Here is a 14,791-nt window from a genome sequence, read left to right on the forward strand (position 1 = left end):
GAAAATACTTTTATTTCTCAGTGAATTAAACCTGCTTACCTGCCTGACAGCAGAAGATACACTGAGAATATTGTATTCAGCAGAAATCATGTACAAATGAAGAAAATGTAAGAGGATATCAATACTTACATTATGGTCAAGTGTAAAACCACCACAACATAAGTCAAAAAAGTTTTTGGTAAAATACATGCACAACTGATTAAATGTTTTCAAACATATCAGACAGCCCACTAGAAAGTCAGCAGTGTTGATGGATCGTTGTCAGAAGTGGTCACTGCAGTAATGCTAAATGAATTTGTTGCACCACTGTTCTCTATAGAAGAACTTGGTCATGACCCTGTTGCAGCCCTTCTCAGAGGAACTGCCTTAAATTGTCAATAAAAGATGTTTTAAAACTAAATGTTGACATCTGTAGAAAAAATTACCCAGACCAGATAGCATTCACCTTATATTTCTAAAGGGACTCAGAAGTGAAATTTTTACTGAGAAATGTGTGACACTGGCCTTCCTTCAACAAAAAAGAAAGGTGGAGAAAGTTACCATTTTTTTAAAAGGGCTCCAGGGTGGATCCTGGCAAACATGGCCCAGTAAATTATTGAGCAAACTGAAATAGATTAAGGAAAGTAGTTACATGCATACATATAAAATAATGGGGAAGAGGCAACTCAGCTTCTTGTCGAGGGAAATCATACCTCACAAATCTATTACTATTCTTTGAAGGAGTCAATAAAATTGATCTGAATATTACAGTAAGAGATGGGACTCTTCTGCTGTGGGGCATTGCCTTGCCAGACTCTTCTCGTATTCTTAGGTTCCTATTCCTGCATGAAGTCATTTCAGAGTGCTTGCCCTCAATTTATGAGATGTCATGAGTCTGTTCTACTGCATATCTGCTTCCATTCTTCCCTCAGCTCATCATTTTTATTCTCTGCTTATCTAATCAGTCACATTACTACTTCCCTCCACCCCAGATTTAATCTAAAAGTAATTGGCATATATTCTTATCTGCCTTTCTACCCCAAAACTTCCAGTCTGTAATCAGTTTCATAATTTCTATTATATCCTGAAATACCCATAAAATGATCCTATTTCCCTTTCATTATTACCAGCTCGAACATTTTCACTGTCAGCACACAACTCTGATTTTATCTAATAGCTTCCTATGACTTCTTTCTTCTGACTGAATTGTACTTTTTTTGTTGGCAAAAAACCATTTTATAGAATAAATGAGTGAACTGGAGAAATAGAATGACAAAAATTTAGTGAAATCTGATAGAACCAAGTGCAAGAGGTAGAGTGTAGGGACTAATTGGAATGAAACACATAAACTGGTTCAGTAGTTGCAAATGACAGAAGAGCAGAAATAAAATGAAGGCCAAAGTATGTTTCTCTCAGGGCCTTTCTGCTTTCAATATGGTGTTCACTGGACTTTTTTTTATGAATCTTCCTTTCTATTTTTGATTTATTCACAGTCCAACCTGCTTTTATTTCTTCCATTAAACCAGAAAAATAACCTCATTTCACTTCCTACCTATAAAACTGTATCAGCCCACTTTTGGGGATAGACATGAGTACTTTCTGACCTCAGTTTTCCAGATCTCTAGTAAAATACTATGGAAATATATTTGTTACTTTTCAGAATTTGTAAATTTCCACAAGAAAGAATTATTACTGATGAATTACATACATCTAACATTTTTGTTTACTTTTTCACCACTGCTAAGGTTTGTGGCCACGTATGTGTGTGTGTGTGGCTTCTTAAAAATTTATACTCCAAAGCCTTTAAATCTGTTTTCACCACTTCTGAAAGGCTCTAAGACCTCCTCTGTTGTCCTGGGGTTTGTGTATCAGTAAGAGATAGGCATTTCTTTCTGCTTCAATGCCACCTTTAATTGTGTCACCAATGATAGTGTAACAAATGTCACTAAATGCCTCTCAGCCTTAAATTAGCTGCAACACTGAAGAGACTAACACCTTTTATTATTAATGCTTGCTGTATTTTTTGTTTATTCAGTGGTGTCATTTTGATTCAGTAATGTAGTTTTCATTCAATAGTTCTGGTATTAATTGCTATTGTCTCATAACATCTTTTTAAAAAGTGTTACCTCTTGAAAATATTCTTCAGCCATTTAAGAATATTACCTTGATTGGATCCCACTGACCAAAAGAACTTGGAAATTTATATGAGAGAAATAGCATCTTCTCTGCAAGTGGCAAACTGATTGGGTAACATTTCTCAAAAATGCTTTCACGGTTTTCTGTTAGAGATCTCAGTTTGCTATACACTTGGTAGCACACGACGTGAGGCTTCCGTCCTCCATTGATCTCAATTGGTGGTATTAATAATTTTTCAAGTTCTTCCTGGTTATGAAAACATAATGAAATATTAGAATCAGAAACACAATCAGATTTAGAATAAAGACTGACAGCAAGATTTTCTGTCAACTATCAAGGATGTCGCTATAAATCAGCAAAATTTGGTTTGAGATGAGAACTGAACTTCATGCCCACTGAAGTTTAAACTACCCAGTCTGTATTAAGTATCACACAATTACAATATTATATTATTATCTGCTTTTGTAAACTTTCTCTCTGATCAGTGGGTAGAATCTAGATCATGATTAGCTTCTTCCTGAAGATACTTACTACACAGTAAACAAAGGTCACCCATCTGCTCACTGCTTTAGATGTGGCATTATCATTGCAGAAGTCTAACATTAGATGAGGTTACCTCACCATAGGTAACTGATTTCAAGAAAATTATGTTACTAGGAACTGTATTAAAAAATAGAGCTGCCTAGTAAGAATTTTATCTCAAAAATTATTTTGAAATACTGTTCATATATTTGTAACTCTCTAGTTTATTTGCCTGTATCAACTGGCCTATCAAAAAGGAAATAAGGACACCAAGACTGGGTAGGCCTAACCAAACATTTTCTTTCCCCCGTATGGTATTAGTCATATAAATTACATACTCTTTAAAGTCTATGCCTTCTCAGTACAGCCTTCATCTTGCTCACATATTTAGATCATGAGTACAGCAGCATAATTGTTTAAGCACTATAACTTTTAAATGTGACAAATAAACATGAAAATTCTTCTTGTATCATGTAAAGCAGTGGTATCAGTACCTGTACACTTTGTAATCTCTCTACTTCTGATTCAAACTTTTCTGCAATTTCATTTTGCATGCGTTCAGCAACATCTTCTTCATTTTCTTCTTCTTCTGCTTCTTCTTCTTCTTCTTCTAAAAACTCTTCTTTAAGTATAGCTTCAATTTCTTCACTTTCATTCTCATCTTCCTCCTCAGTGGCTTCAAAATTCTCCGTATTTGCTAGAGCCTATAAAAGCAAAATATTTTGTTGTTTCATGTCTCTGGTACAGATGAAGGAATATACGGCATTCTTGTCTCCTTTTTAATTAGAAAAATCCTTAATTAAAAAACCCCTCATTTTGGGGTAACCTTTATTGTAAGCAAAAATCTAGCAGATCCTGGAATCTTATTTCAGAAGAAAATGCAGGGGTATTGTGTTGTGCATACAGTGAAGTATTGTCAAAGCTGCAGTTTTTATAAGAGGTGGGGTTTCTTCATACATGGTATTGTAGTTTGACAGGACTTTGTTTTAAACAAGCACGTTTACTGAAAGTGTAGCTGACAGAACATCTTGAGCAGTCAGGTAGTACATTAATACATTTACAAATATACTATGTAATTGACTTTGGGCAGAAATTCTGGTGCAGTCCTATTCTGGATTGACCATGGATTTGACCGGGTACTTAAGGCACATGCCTAATTCCAATTAATGGGGCTACTCTTATGGCCACCAATTAGATTCATTAAACACATTCATAAGTATTTTGCTGACTTGGGAGTGCATATTGAGAATTCTTTTTAAATTGTTTTTAGTCCTCATGAATCAATAGTTTTTACAACAAATTAAAACATCATATTAAATTAGTTTTGAAAGTAGAAGTTTCTCACAGTCTATCCCATTTTTACTGTTCTACATTGTCCTGAAGTCTTTGACTAAAAATTTCTAAGGTATGAATGCAAACAGTTCTATCTAAAATCTTCCTTATTAGCTTGTTTTCTTACCTCCTGCTTCTTTTGTTTTCGTTCTGCTAAAAGTTCTTCCCTTCTTTTAGCAATCTTCTCATTCTGTTAAGGAAAAAAAGAGGTAAGAAGACTGATATTTGCTAATAGAAGCTCTCTGTGAATTGGTAATGTGGCCTGTATTTAATATTGTTCTTTCCACCTTAAAATTCTGTTTCCAGTTGGTTCGAATCTTAAAACATACTACCTACAGTTTGAAATTTTGCAGACCCGATACACCTCTCTACTAAGCAAACGTAATTTAATTTTAGTAAAACTAATTTGGCAACTTTTGAGATTGAGATTAGAGGGGGAAAAGAATACTGTGTTCTTATCACACTGAAAATATAGTAATATTTTTACTGGTAAACTATAGAGTTCCTAAACTTATAGGTGATTTCTGTTATTTGGCAAAGGGGTGACTGAAGACAGTATTAAATGTGTGCTGTTAATGGTACTGTATGAGTCTTGTTCCAAAGTCCATTGTCCTAACTTCCTCTGTTTCAGCTGCTCTGTAGTAGCTTATTTTCAGACCTTTTCTGATAGTACATGTGAAGTACTTTATCTCACTCTTATAGGAAGTTAGGAACCTTGAATATATTAGCTGTACCAGTTGTAAATCTCTGCACAGAGGCTTCAGGTTACTTCATGTAATTTGTAACTTCATCAACAGTAAACGCACCTTTCTTTGAAAGGGAGACTGTGCAGCCACAACAGCACTAGAATGTGGCTTAAGAGATATTACATTTCTGTGCAGACTGTCATAGATGGAAAAACAGCCCCCCCCGCCATACAGTACCTGTGAAGTCAGCCTATGGGAGATGCTGATCAACAAAACAGCACATGTTCAGGGAATCAGGGATGCAACAACATTACAGTGCATGAGCTCTGTATTTGATTTTTTATGGTCCTGTTCACTCCCTCCATCTAGTTGCCTTTTGTCCAGGACTTTTCAGTTGTCTGGCATTCTGTCAGTCTGCCATTTGTCTGGCAGGACAGCTACTTCTCTTGGGCTGCAAAGTGCCTAAACTCCTTCATAAACTAATTGCATAGAAGAGGAAAGGAGCTCTAAATTTTTTTTTGTTCCTATGGTAAGCCTGGGAATGCTATGAATGTGTTGGACTGTGTCTCCTGGCTCCCATATCTGTTACTCTATGTGCTCTTCACAGCTTTGGGAGTTTTAAAATCTATATTTAGACCTCTGCTGTTGAAATGACCAAAAAAAAAAAGATGTAGGTCTGAAAACTTACCCTCATTTTTGCTTTCAGGTCCTTCAGCTTCATTTTATATTCCTTTTTTTTTTGCTGTTTGTCTTTCCATTTTTTCAGACGTGGAGGAAAAAGACGGTCAAGAATGTCACGGTCTTCTACTTGAATATAAACTGCAACGTCAGGACAGAGTCCTCGTTCTGACAAATATTTGGCTTCATCTACAGTACGAGGGAAACCATCCAGTATAAAGCCTGTGGACCTAATTGGAAAATGAGATATTTATCATTACATAGTGTAGTTTAAAGTGCAACATAATGAACATGTAATTATTTTGAAAAAAGCCCAAAGACCTCCCATATTAAATGCATATATTAAGAGTAAAATGAAAAAATATTTTCAGCTCCGCTCTTTTGACAATGTAAAACTGATATTTCAGTATGTATTTTAATTATGTACTTACAAATTAATTTCTTCCAAGGTTTTAATGAGCAAAGTTCTATTTTAAAAGAACTTAAAAAAAAACAAAATAAATTGTGTCTTCAGATTTGCTTGTGTAACTCTAAAACCAATATTTCTTAGGTACTGCTCTCAAAAAAACAGAAGTTGCCCCAAACATTATTTGGGTAACAACTGCCAAAGAAACCTTGTGCCTGAAAATTTATGTTTCAGAAATGCCTCACAATTTCTCCTCTAGTATAGCATCAGAAATTTGCTACTCAGTGTGACTTAAGTCTGTCTTCCTGCAGATATTAAGCCCAAGTCAGATATGCCTGGAAAGCTCAATGGCTTGTTGAACCTCTTACAATTTCAAATTAGATGAGTAGTTATGTAAGCCTGAATGTGCGTTGATAAGCAGTGAATATTCATTTTTATTACTTTAGACCTAAATAGGATACATTGTAAAGCTGCAAAAAACCAAAGAAGCTACAAGGAGTGGAAGGAAGAATAGGTAGCCCTGGATGCTGTGTGAAAGAAGAGTGTAACACAGTGTAGTATAGTATATTATAGTATAGTATAGTCTAGTCTAATGTAATGTATTGCAGCGTGATATAATACAATATAATCCCACAACATTATGTGTAATGCTGGGTAATTTTTAATCTTGGTGCATTCTTTTTTTCCTAAAACTGTTTTCCTTGTTTTTACACCATTTGGAGACCTGTGGTCTGACAGGATAAAAATTACATGAAAATATAAAAGGTTTGTTTACATATTTATCCTGTAAACCCATTAAAACTACTCAGTTACTTAGGAGATTTAATCCAATTCATGTGTGCTTGCCCAGAACTGTGTACAGCATATGAGACATGATATAAATGTTGAAATATCAGTCAAAATAGTACAACATAACCAAGACTGAGAGGTAGACCATAACTCATAAAAAGTACAAGAGCACTGAAATAATCTCTGGGATAGGTATTTACAATTGTGGACCAAATGGATGATATACTTCCTAAGATTATTTAAAGAAAGAGAGAATCTAATTGCAGTTACCGGAATGGCTCTTTCTTCCACCAATCAACAACAATGTTATCAAGGACTTCTGGAGGCAGTTCCTTACTATCCATTAGATTTGCCTTGATTGCCTCTTCCTCATCTGTTAATACCTCTTCCTTTATGTAAAGAAAATCACCCAGAAAATTAAAAACATACCCCAAGAGAACAAACAAACAAACAAAATCCAGAAAGAAAGAAATATCTACTTGGCACATTTATTGGTTTTTGGCTAAGTAAGGTACAGTCTTCATTTGACTTAAACTGTCAGAAACAAATTAATTTCCCACATTTCACCATACTACATTATATATTTTAGGTCAGGCCATAGATTTCGGGCAATTGCTGCTATATGAGTTTTAATAAAACATAAAACCAAGCTTGGGGAGTTCACAGTCTTGGAAATTGTCCCCTAGAGTTTTGTGCATGGACCAATGAATGTATTTCTAAACTGAACTGAAACTGCATCAGCTATGCTTAGGTCATGCCATCAGATAAAGTACTTTACAAGAAATATGAGAAAAAAATTACTAATGTAGAAGACTGTTTACCTGCAGATATAAAGATGACAAGGAAAAATTACTAACAGAAGTGGCTTGGTGTCAGACATACTGACACCAAAGAAATAAAGCTGAGTGAGAGTCAGCCGTAACCATTAGTGCCAGGAACACTTGCCATATTTTTGGCTATGATGACCAAGTTGTAAACTCATTTGCCAAATTTCAACTGATGAAAACCTGATTTTTTTTTTCTGACATCCGTGATTCTGATCTGTCCTCTGTGTTGAAGCATTTGCTTCCAATATTACCTGCTCTTGTATTATTGCATCAGAATACTACCTCCCAGTTAACAGGGACCTGCTCTGCTTTTCAAGACAATACAGAGTGGCCTTGAATGCACCTTTGGCAGCTTCCTCAGCACCTCTGAATGCACTCCATTGACTTGTGTATGTCCAGTTTACATAAATGATCCCAAATTTGATCCTATTCTGTTGTGAGTAGTATCACTTTTTACCCATTCTTCCCTATTAGACACAGAGACCTAGAAGGCCACAGACCACAGTAAAAAAAGGCATTGGGCACCTCAGCCTTTTTGGTGTTGAAAAGTCACCTGCCCAGGTGGAAGACTTACATTTTTGACATCCTCCTTTTACTATTGTTGTTCTGCAGAAATTTTTCTGGTTACCCTTCAGATCCCTCACTAGTGTACACTTCCATGGAGTGCTCATCATCCTAATACTGTGCTTGAATGTTGTTTCTGTCCCTCCTCTGCAGCCTGCTTCCTCTCCCGCGTGCTTCCTTAAATCCCATAGTAGGAAATGTTTGAAGATTTTTGATGACTAGCTAGTAATGTGAGGGAATATGGCAGGTATCAAGAGCACACACCAAAAAGAAAGGCTCTTAAAATGTAATGCAGAAACTCGTTTCTTCCTGAAGCTTTGAGAGTTGGAGAAATCCTTATTTCTATTGTCTAGGAAGTAGTTTTCAGTTTGTTTATACTATCCATTTCTTGAAATATTTATATGCTGTGTACTTGTGTTGAAACTTGACCACATATATCCATTGCTATCTAAAGAAGAATTCATTTGCATTAAAAGCTTGTGGGTTTTTTCCCCCAACATATCACTGCCTAACAAAAGCTACGATTCTCCCCTGATAAACATTTATGTAAATGTTTGTTCTTCAGGAAAATTACACCGTCTAAGAGATGGCGTTTATAATTTTATAAGAAATTCCTATGCAGGGCTGAAAATGGTTATTTTGTATATGAGCATAAAAAAGACTATTATTACCTGTTTGCTTTTTTCTGTCTCAGTTTTAGTCTGAGAGAAGTCTTCTAGTTCCTCTGATAGAATCGGTATTTTATTGTCATCTTCTTCATCAAATTGGGGCCCAACTTTCTTTCTAGTTTTGGGTAAGATCAATTCCTGTAGATATTCTTCAAACTGAATATGAAAAATGCCTAATTTCTCAGCTACCCGTCGTGCACAAGTAGTTTTACCTGCTCCATGAGTCCCAAGTAAACACACCCGTAAAGGAGGAGCCTATAGGAAAAAAATTGAATATTCTGTAACATTTTGGAGCATACAATGCATCCCCCCTACTGTTTTTAACTTCCAAAGTATCATTAAAAAAAATGCCAAAAACAGTCCATAATTTTGCATTTTAGTTTTTTCTGACTTTCTATTGCTGTTCCAACCAGACTACCTGCTTTCTGGAAACACTGAACAAATACACTATGATAGTAGATGTCAGAAGGCAAAATGAAAATTCATTAGAGAATTCTGGTAAATCTTCCCTTCTTTTGCCCTTCTTCCACTTACAAAAAAAAATAAATGAAAAGACAATAAAAAGCCCCCCAATATGTGTGATCTGTTAATCACATTTTAAGCTTATTGGCTTTATAATATTTCTCTTTTCTGCTATATTTGAATAATGAATTCAGTGTGTTAATTTAAATGTACACTAAAAAGTCACTAGGGAAACCATATGTTTTATTTCCTTCAAGGACTTGTCTAATATATTGTTACCTAGTAAAAAAAAATCAGCAATAATAAATAATTATTTGGAATGGAAAATAGTGATTTTAATCTGCTATTATCTACTTTAAATAATTATTCAGACTCTCACTTGTATCGGTTCATTGTGAGCCACATATTCTTCAGGATTCTTCAGAAATTTATCTCTGTACTCAGAAGTTGAAAAGTAATAAATATTTTCTTTATATTTAGCTGCATGTTCCTGGAGTCCAGGGTGGAGGACAAAGTGCTCTTTCAGACTGACTGGACAAAAGTGTTTTGTATCTCCCATGTGCCTTTTCTTTTGCTTAATTGTTTCTTCATCCTGAAAATACGAAAATTTTCAAAAACTGTTAGAATTCAGTAGTTTACTGAGATTAAGTAGAACAAGTAGATCAGATAAAGTAATGCCAAATACATTAACTGAGGATTGAATGAGGATTGAATGAGGATTGTATTCTCAAAGTAGTTTGTAAGCCATAAATAAATCTGTGAAAATACAGACTTTTTAGATTCTGAGTCAGAAACAAAATGTCCAAGAGAATTACTGAGAACAGAGTTACCATTTTAAATTTGAAATTATAATATCATAGTTAGCTGTTGAAGACCAAAACTAGGTTGGAAGTATCTATAATAAAACCTTTTCCTACTGTATTCTTGAAACTGATTTTCTCTTGCTTCTAAATGTAGACCTCTTCAGAAAGGACAATGAGAGCTGTGTTATAAAGTCAGATTACTTATCCAATAAAATTAATTTCTAAAAAATCTATTCAGTACTGCTTTACTACAGTATATGGATATCTTGTACTGTGAAATTTGAGGATGGGAATCTTCCAATACAGGATTAAAATAAAAGAAAGGCAAAGCTAAACCTCTAATTTCATTAAAGTGGGTGTGTGAAAATTATCAATAGCTGAGATGAAACAGGGGATTGCACATTAGGACTCTGCATCTTCTGAGGTTTACATGATGGTTCACAGATCATTGTTAGCTGATAGAAATCAAAGTTCACATTTCTTTCTTTAATAAAACCCCTCTTTGCCATCTGGCAAAACTGGGTACATTAACTCTCTATTAGCACGGGATGTATTTAAACTTCTTGCTGCAGTAAAATTACTATCAGCCAAAACATAGAAATATAATGAAAGTGTTCTTGAAGCTTATGCTTGTGTTTATTCTGTAAGAATGCTTAAACTGGATTGTAAAAAATCAGGTGCAAAATATGACTTCTCTGGGGTTATGTTCAAACTGAAAATAAACGAGTTACAATAAAAGCACAAATAGGTAAAGCTGGTATGCTTACTTCTTCATTTTCCTCTTCCTCTTCTTCAACTTCTTCTTCATCTACCTCATTTTCCCCTTCAGCAGCCAGATCCTCTGCTTCCTCTGCTAAGTCTTCAGCAGATAATTCCCAACCATGATACTGAAAAGGTTCTGAAAAGGTTTTTTCATGTTTCAATATTTTTCATTTGTTTGTGCCTCTTTGTCCATAAAAGTAAGTGCATATGTGAAAGGAAATAAAGCCAACTGTATATTGCATTTCTTCTACTCATAGAACAAAATGTTCTCCCCAGATATAGTAATTAGGAAATTGCCTCCTCCAAAAATGAAAATTCTACTGATTGTTTTTGGTTGAAGTAAATTGGTATTTTCAATGGGAATTTGTATTACAAAAGTATTATACAAGCACATGCAGATAGGGCCATTACTGTTTTAAACAAGTTGGTTGTTTTTGTTTTTGTTTGTTTGGTTTTGTTTGTTTTGTTGTTGTTGTTATTTGGTGGGAAAAATCATCACTCAAATTTTATTTGATTATAAAGCCAGCACAATAGATGTTATGGTTAATAAAATACTTGCATTGTAGTAATGATAGAAAAAAATGTAGTATTAATATTATTTATCCAGTGCTCAAAATTCTAAGAGATTTGAGCACACAAGTGAAGGAATGTACTTTGCAGAAAAAAAAAAAAAAGTGTAAAATTCAGTCTTGAAATACAGTCTGTGCAGGTGGGTAGGTTAGATTAGTACACACCCTGAAATTTCATTAACCTAATGAATACTGTACATAAGTGAACGTTTGATATCTATCCATTTCTCAAACCAGTATCCTGACATGAACAGACAGACCAAGTAACTGGGAAAATGTGCTGTCAGAATGTTTAGGGACCTATTATGTACATATTTGCATACTCTCTCTCTTTATATATATATTTCAAATATACATATTCCTCCCTCTTCCTTTATCTTAAAGGCCGCTATTTTGCTTTTCAGCTGACCCACAGAACACAGCATGAGCCATTTCACATTAGTAATATCAAACTGAGTGTAGCCTAACCCTCAATTTATTCATCACATAAGCTCTCCAAAATCCCTCTCGACAGTTTAAGTGCCAATCACGTAAACAGTATTACTTACTTTCCATAACCAGCACTGTTTGACTGAGCAGACTTTCTGGAGTTTGCTCTGCGATCTCTAGAACAACAACCTGAACTAGAGATGAGTTCTTGATTTCTGATTCCACTGTTTGCCAATCATGCATGAAAAGTTCAATCTTCTTTTTAATTGTATCCATTTCTTGTGTATCTGGAAAAGCATCCTCTGCAAACTTGGGTAGCGTGATTTCTGAAAATCAAATCATATAATATGCAATGCTCCTCTAAAATGTTTTACATTTTAAAATTATAATTATGCTTTAGGATTATTTTTATTTTGCTCAAATATGGTGGCATATTTTTTTAAAATATTTTTTCTTCTCTCCCGTATTTATGAATTATTATATTAGCATTTTACAAAGACACTTTGTAAACTCCCAGTTTAACTGTGTTGATGTTGTATATACTGATCCTTCTCCAGGAAAATAAACAAGGTCAAATTGCTTAACTGTATTTCCATATGGTTATTTAAATTGTCTCTCAGATAAATATAATGACTCTTTCTGCAAATAAATATAATATAGAATACATTAATTTAAAAATGATGATTTAATGATAATGGCTTTTGACAGGCTATCCATATAGTCATGCCTCATGCAAGTATAGAAAAAATAAAAGATCAGGAAAACTAGCAAACACTGCAAAGAAGCAACCTCGTGTTCTGACCTGCTTCAGGTTCAGTTACTGAAGCTGTTGTGGACTATTCAGGTTGTGTTAGGTATTTGTTGTTTTTCAAGTTGAGCATGTTCTCTTTACAGGACTAGAAATATAATACTACTAGGTGTTATTTCTCTATGGCAATAATCTCAATATACAGATATTAATGAATTAAACCTTCATTTATGCAAACTACAGCACACAGCAAAATTGCAGAGGAAATAGAAAATTTAGAGGAAAAAGGAAGAAGAAAGGAGTAAAAGAGAAGGCCATTGTAAATATCAAGGATATGAAGGATGATACCGAAGGCTGAAATCCTAAATTAATAAAGGCAAAGCAGTGAGCTAGAACACTAAATCATGCAGTGTAAGAGTTCTTAAATCAGTTACAACTGTGGGACTGTTCTGTGCAGGGACAGGATTTGGACTCAATGATCATTGTGGGTCCCTGCCAACTGAAGATAATCTATGATGCCTCTAACCAAAACTAACAAATGAGGCAAGTCACATCCACAAAAAGCAGCCTAGGAAACCAAGCAACCAGGAGCACTGCAAACAGAGCATGGTGCATCAGCCGGGGCATGGCACAGGAGTTTGTGCAGCAGTTTGTGTGGCAAGGCACACAGGGGGGCACAGTCCCCCCACGAGCTCAAGAGGTGAGTTCAGTTGGTGGCCATCATCCTTCTTGGAGCTTAGCTGCAGTGACCACTGGGTAGAAAGCTATGTCCTCTGCACTCACCAGCATGGATATGGTAACCCAGACAAAGCCCCAGCACTGGTAACATGAGAACAGCTCTGTGAGGTGCAAACAGGTGTATTAAGAGCTCAGCCTGGTGACAGAGCTGCAAGAGGAGGTGGAAAGGTTGCATCAGGGACTCCGAGAAAGAGTGTTACCAGTGACAGGCACTGGCACATCCCACATCCAGAGACCTAGTTGTGGAAGGCCAGTCAATAGATAATGTGGATGAAGGTCCATCTACACCAGAAATGTTGGCAGGGTCAAAGGCCTACTCCTTGTATCCTGACCACCTCCACAAGGAAGATAAGTGGAGTGGTCTTCCACTGGATTATAGTGGTAGGCAAGAGTGTGGTGATATTGCTGCTATTCCCACTTCCTGCGCTCGTATAATTTTCAATTCTGATTTTCTTCTTTTTCTTACCATTTTTTCTTTTGTGTTCTGTTTAACAAGTCTGACATCAATGCCTTCAAGCTAACAGACAGAAAAGCAGTTGAGAACAATGACTTCAATGGTCTGATATTACTATAAGTTTGCTGGGACATAGTGAGAGTTGTGTTTGTCCCTTGCCAGAAATGAAGATGCAAGAAAAACCTTCAGCAGCGGATGGAGCAATTTTCTATTTTGCTATAATTTTCCCATTCTCTTGGTGTTTCTGTCTTGAGTTTGAAAGAGCAGGAACAGATTTGGACACAAATAACAACATATGCAGTCTATTCCAATGACATTATACGATTTTTTACAAATCAAAGGATCATTACTACTATTTTTCCTTATATAACTTCCAACACATACAAAGGAGAGGTATTACTAAAAATGAAAGTCTTATGCAATGCCTTGTATGTTAAAAGCTTTGACTACTTTCTTAAAAATACAAACCCCTAAAGTATTAAACTCTCAATGTTTTATGGTTACTCCCTGACATTAAGCAGGCCAACACTCACTATGTCAGATTGCAGCACTGTAATATTCATTTTGAGCTCATCCTAACCTGAAAAATCCAAACAATTTTTATGGCTAAAGAAAAGTTAGACTGCCCTCTTAAAATTTTTGTCATTAAGAAAACTAGTATTTCCTCCTTGGAAATTGCTGAAATGCACAAATGACACATTTAGTTTTCTTTCCGTAACAGAGCCTTATAAAAAAATGTTAAGTACAATGTAGCTGGATCTCAGTGATTAGGTACCAACAAGATTTGTCAGGAAACAAGACTAAACATAGTGGTCAGAGTAGAGATGCTGCCTAATTTTTGTCTGAAACGCTACCAACTGAAGCATCAGCTGGAATAGCTGGGATATGTGAATGCCTGCAGGACAAGGAACTTAAGTAACATTTTTCTGACTTGGATGGCTAAGCTTTTCATGAAGCTATTGTATCAAAGGGCAGTGCCACTACTGCCTCTAGAAGAAAGCAAGCCAGTGCTCTGCCTCCAGGGCTTTGATTGCCAAAGAGGTAAAGTTAAGGATTTCCATTCTTTTGTAATTGGCCAAATTTAAAAAGATGTAGGATTTCAAATACATGCCTCCTTTTGACATCCCTTAATGTCTCACTAAGGTTGGCCCCTTGCTAATTTGCTACCTGTTATGCCTATTCCTACAACTCTTTAGTCCATTTATGAAGTCGGGCACTTAAAAGGTAGTACAGCAGTTT

General features: G+C 35.5%; 1 protein-coding gene across 2 annotated transcripts in view; it reads right to left on the minus strand.

Annotated features, from left to right (window-relative positions):
- AK9 (adenylate kinase 9) overlaps positions 1 to 14,791 on the minus strand; it is a 56,596-nt gene that overhangs the window by 11,442 nt on the left and 30,363 nt on the right. The window contains exons 16-24 of one of the 2 annotated variants that reach the window (XM_027899508.1): positions 11,732 to 11,938; positions 10,620 to 10,750; positions 9,429 to 9,641; positions 8,591 to 8,842; positions 6,799 to 6,917; positions 5,344 to 5,563; positions 4,097 to 4,159; positions 3,132 to 3,341; positions 2,143 to 2,361 (exon numbers count right to left, since the gene is read on the minus strand). In XM_027899508.1, coding sequence (XP_027755309.1) covers positions 2,143 to 2,361; positions 3,132 to 3,341; positions 4,097 to 4,159; positions 5,344 to 5,563; positions 6,799 to 6,917; positions 8,591 to 8,842; positions 9,429 to 9,641; positions 10,620 to 10,750; positions 11,732 to 11,938 — 1,634 coding nt within the window. The remainder of the gene's footprint in view (positions 1 to 2,142; positions 2,362 to 3,131; positions 3,342 to 4,096; positions 4,160 to 5,343; positions 5,564 to 6,798; positions 6,918 to 8,590; positions 8,843 to 9,428; positions 9,642 to 10,619; positions 10,751 to 11,731; positions 11,939 to 14,791) is intronic. The other variant, XM_027899509.1, reaches the window with a different exon arrangement.

This window comes from Empidonax traillii, unplaced genomic scaffold, assembly GCF_003031625.1.
Source record: "Empidonax traillii isolate 1590-97213 ecotype Southwest subspecies unplaced genomic scaffold, ASM303162v1 scaffold673:size468873, whole genome shotgun sequence".
NCBI classification, from domain to species: Eukaryota; Metazoa; Chordata; class Aves; order Passeriformes; family Tyrannidae; genus Empidonax; species Empidonax traillii.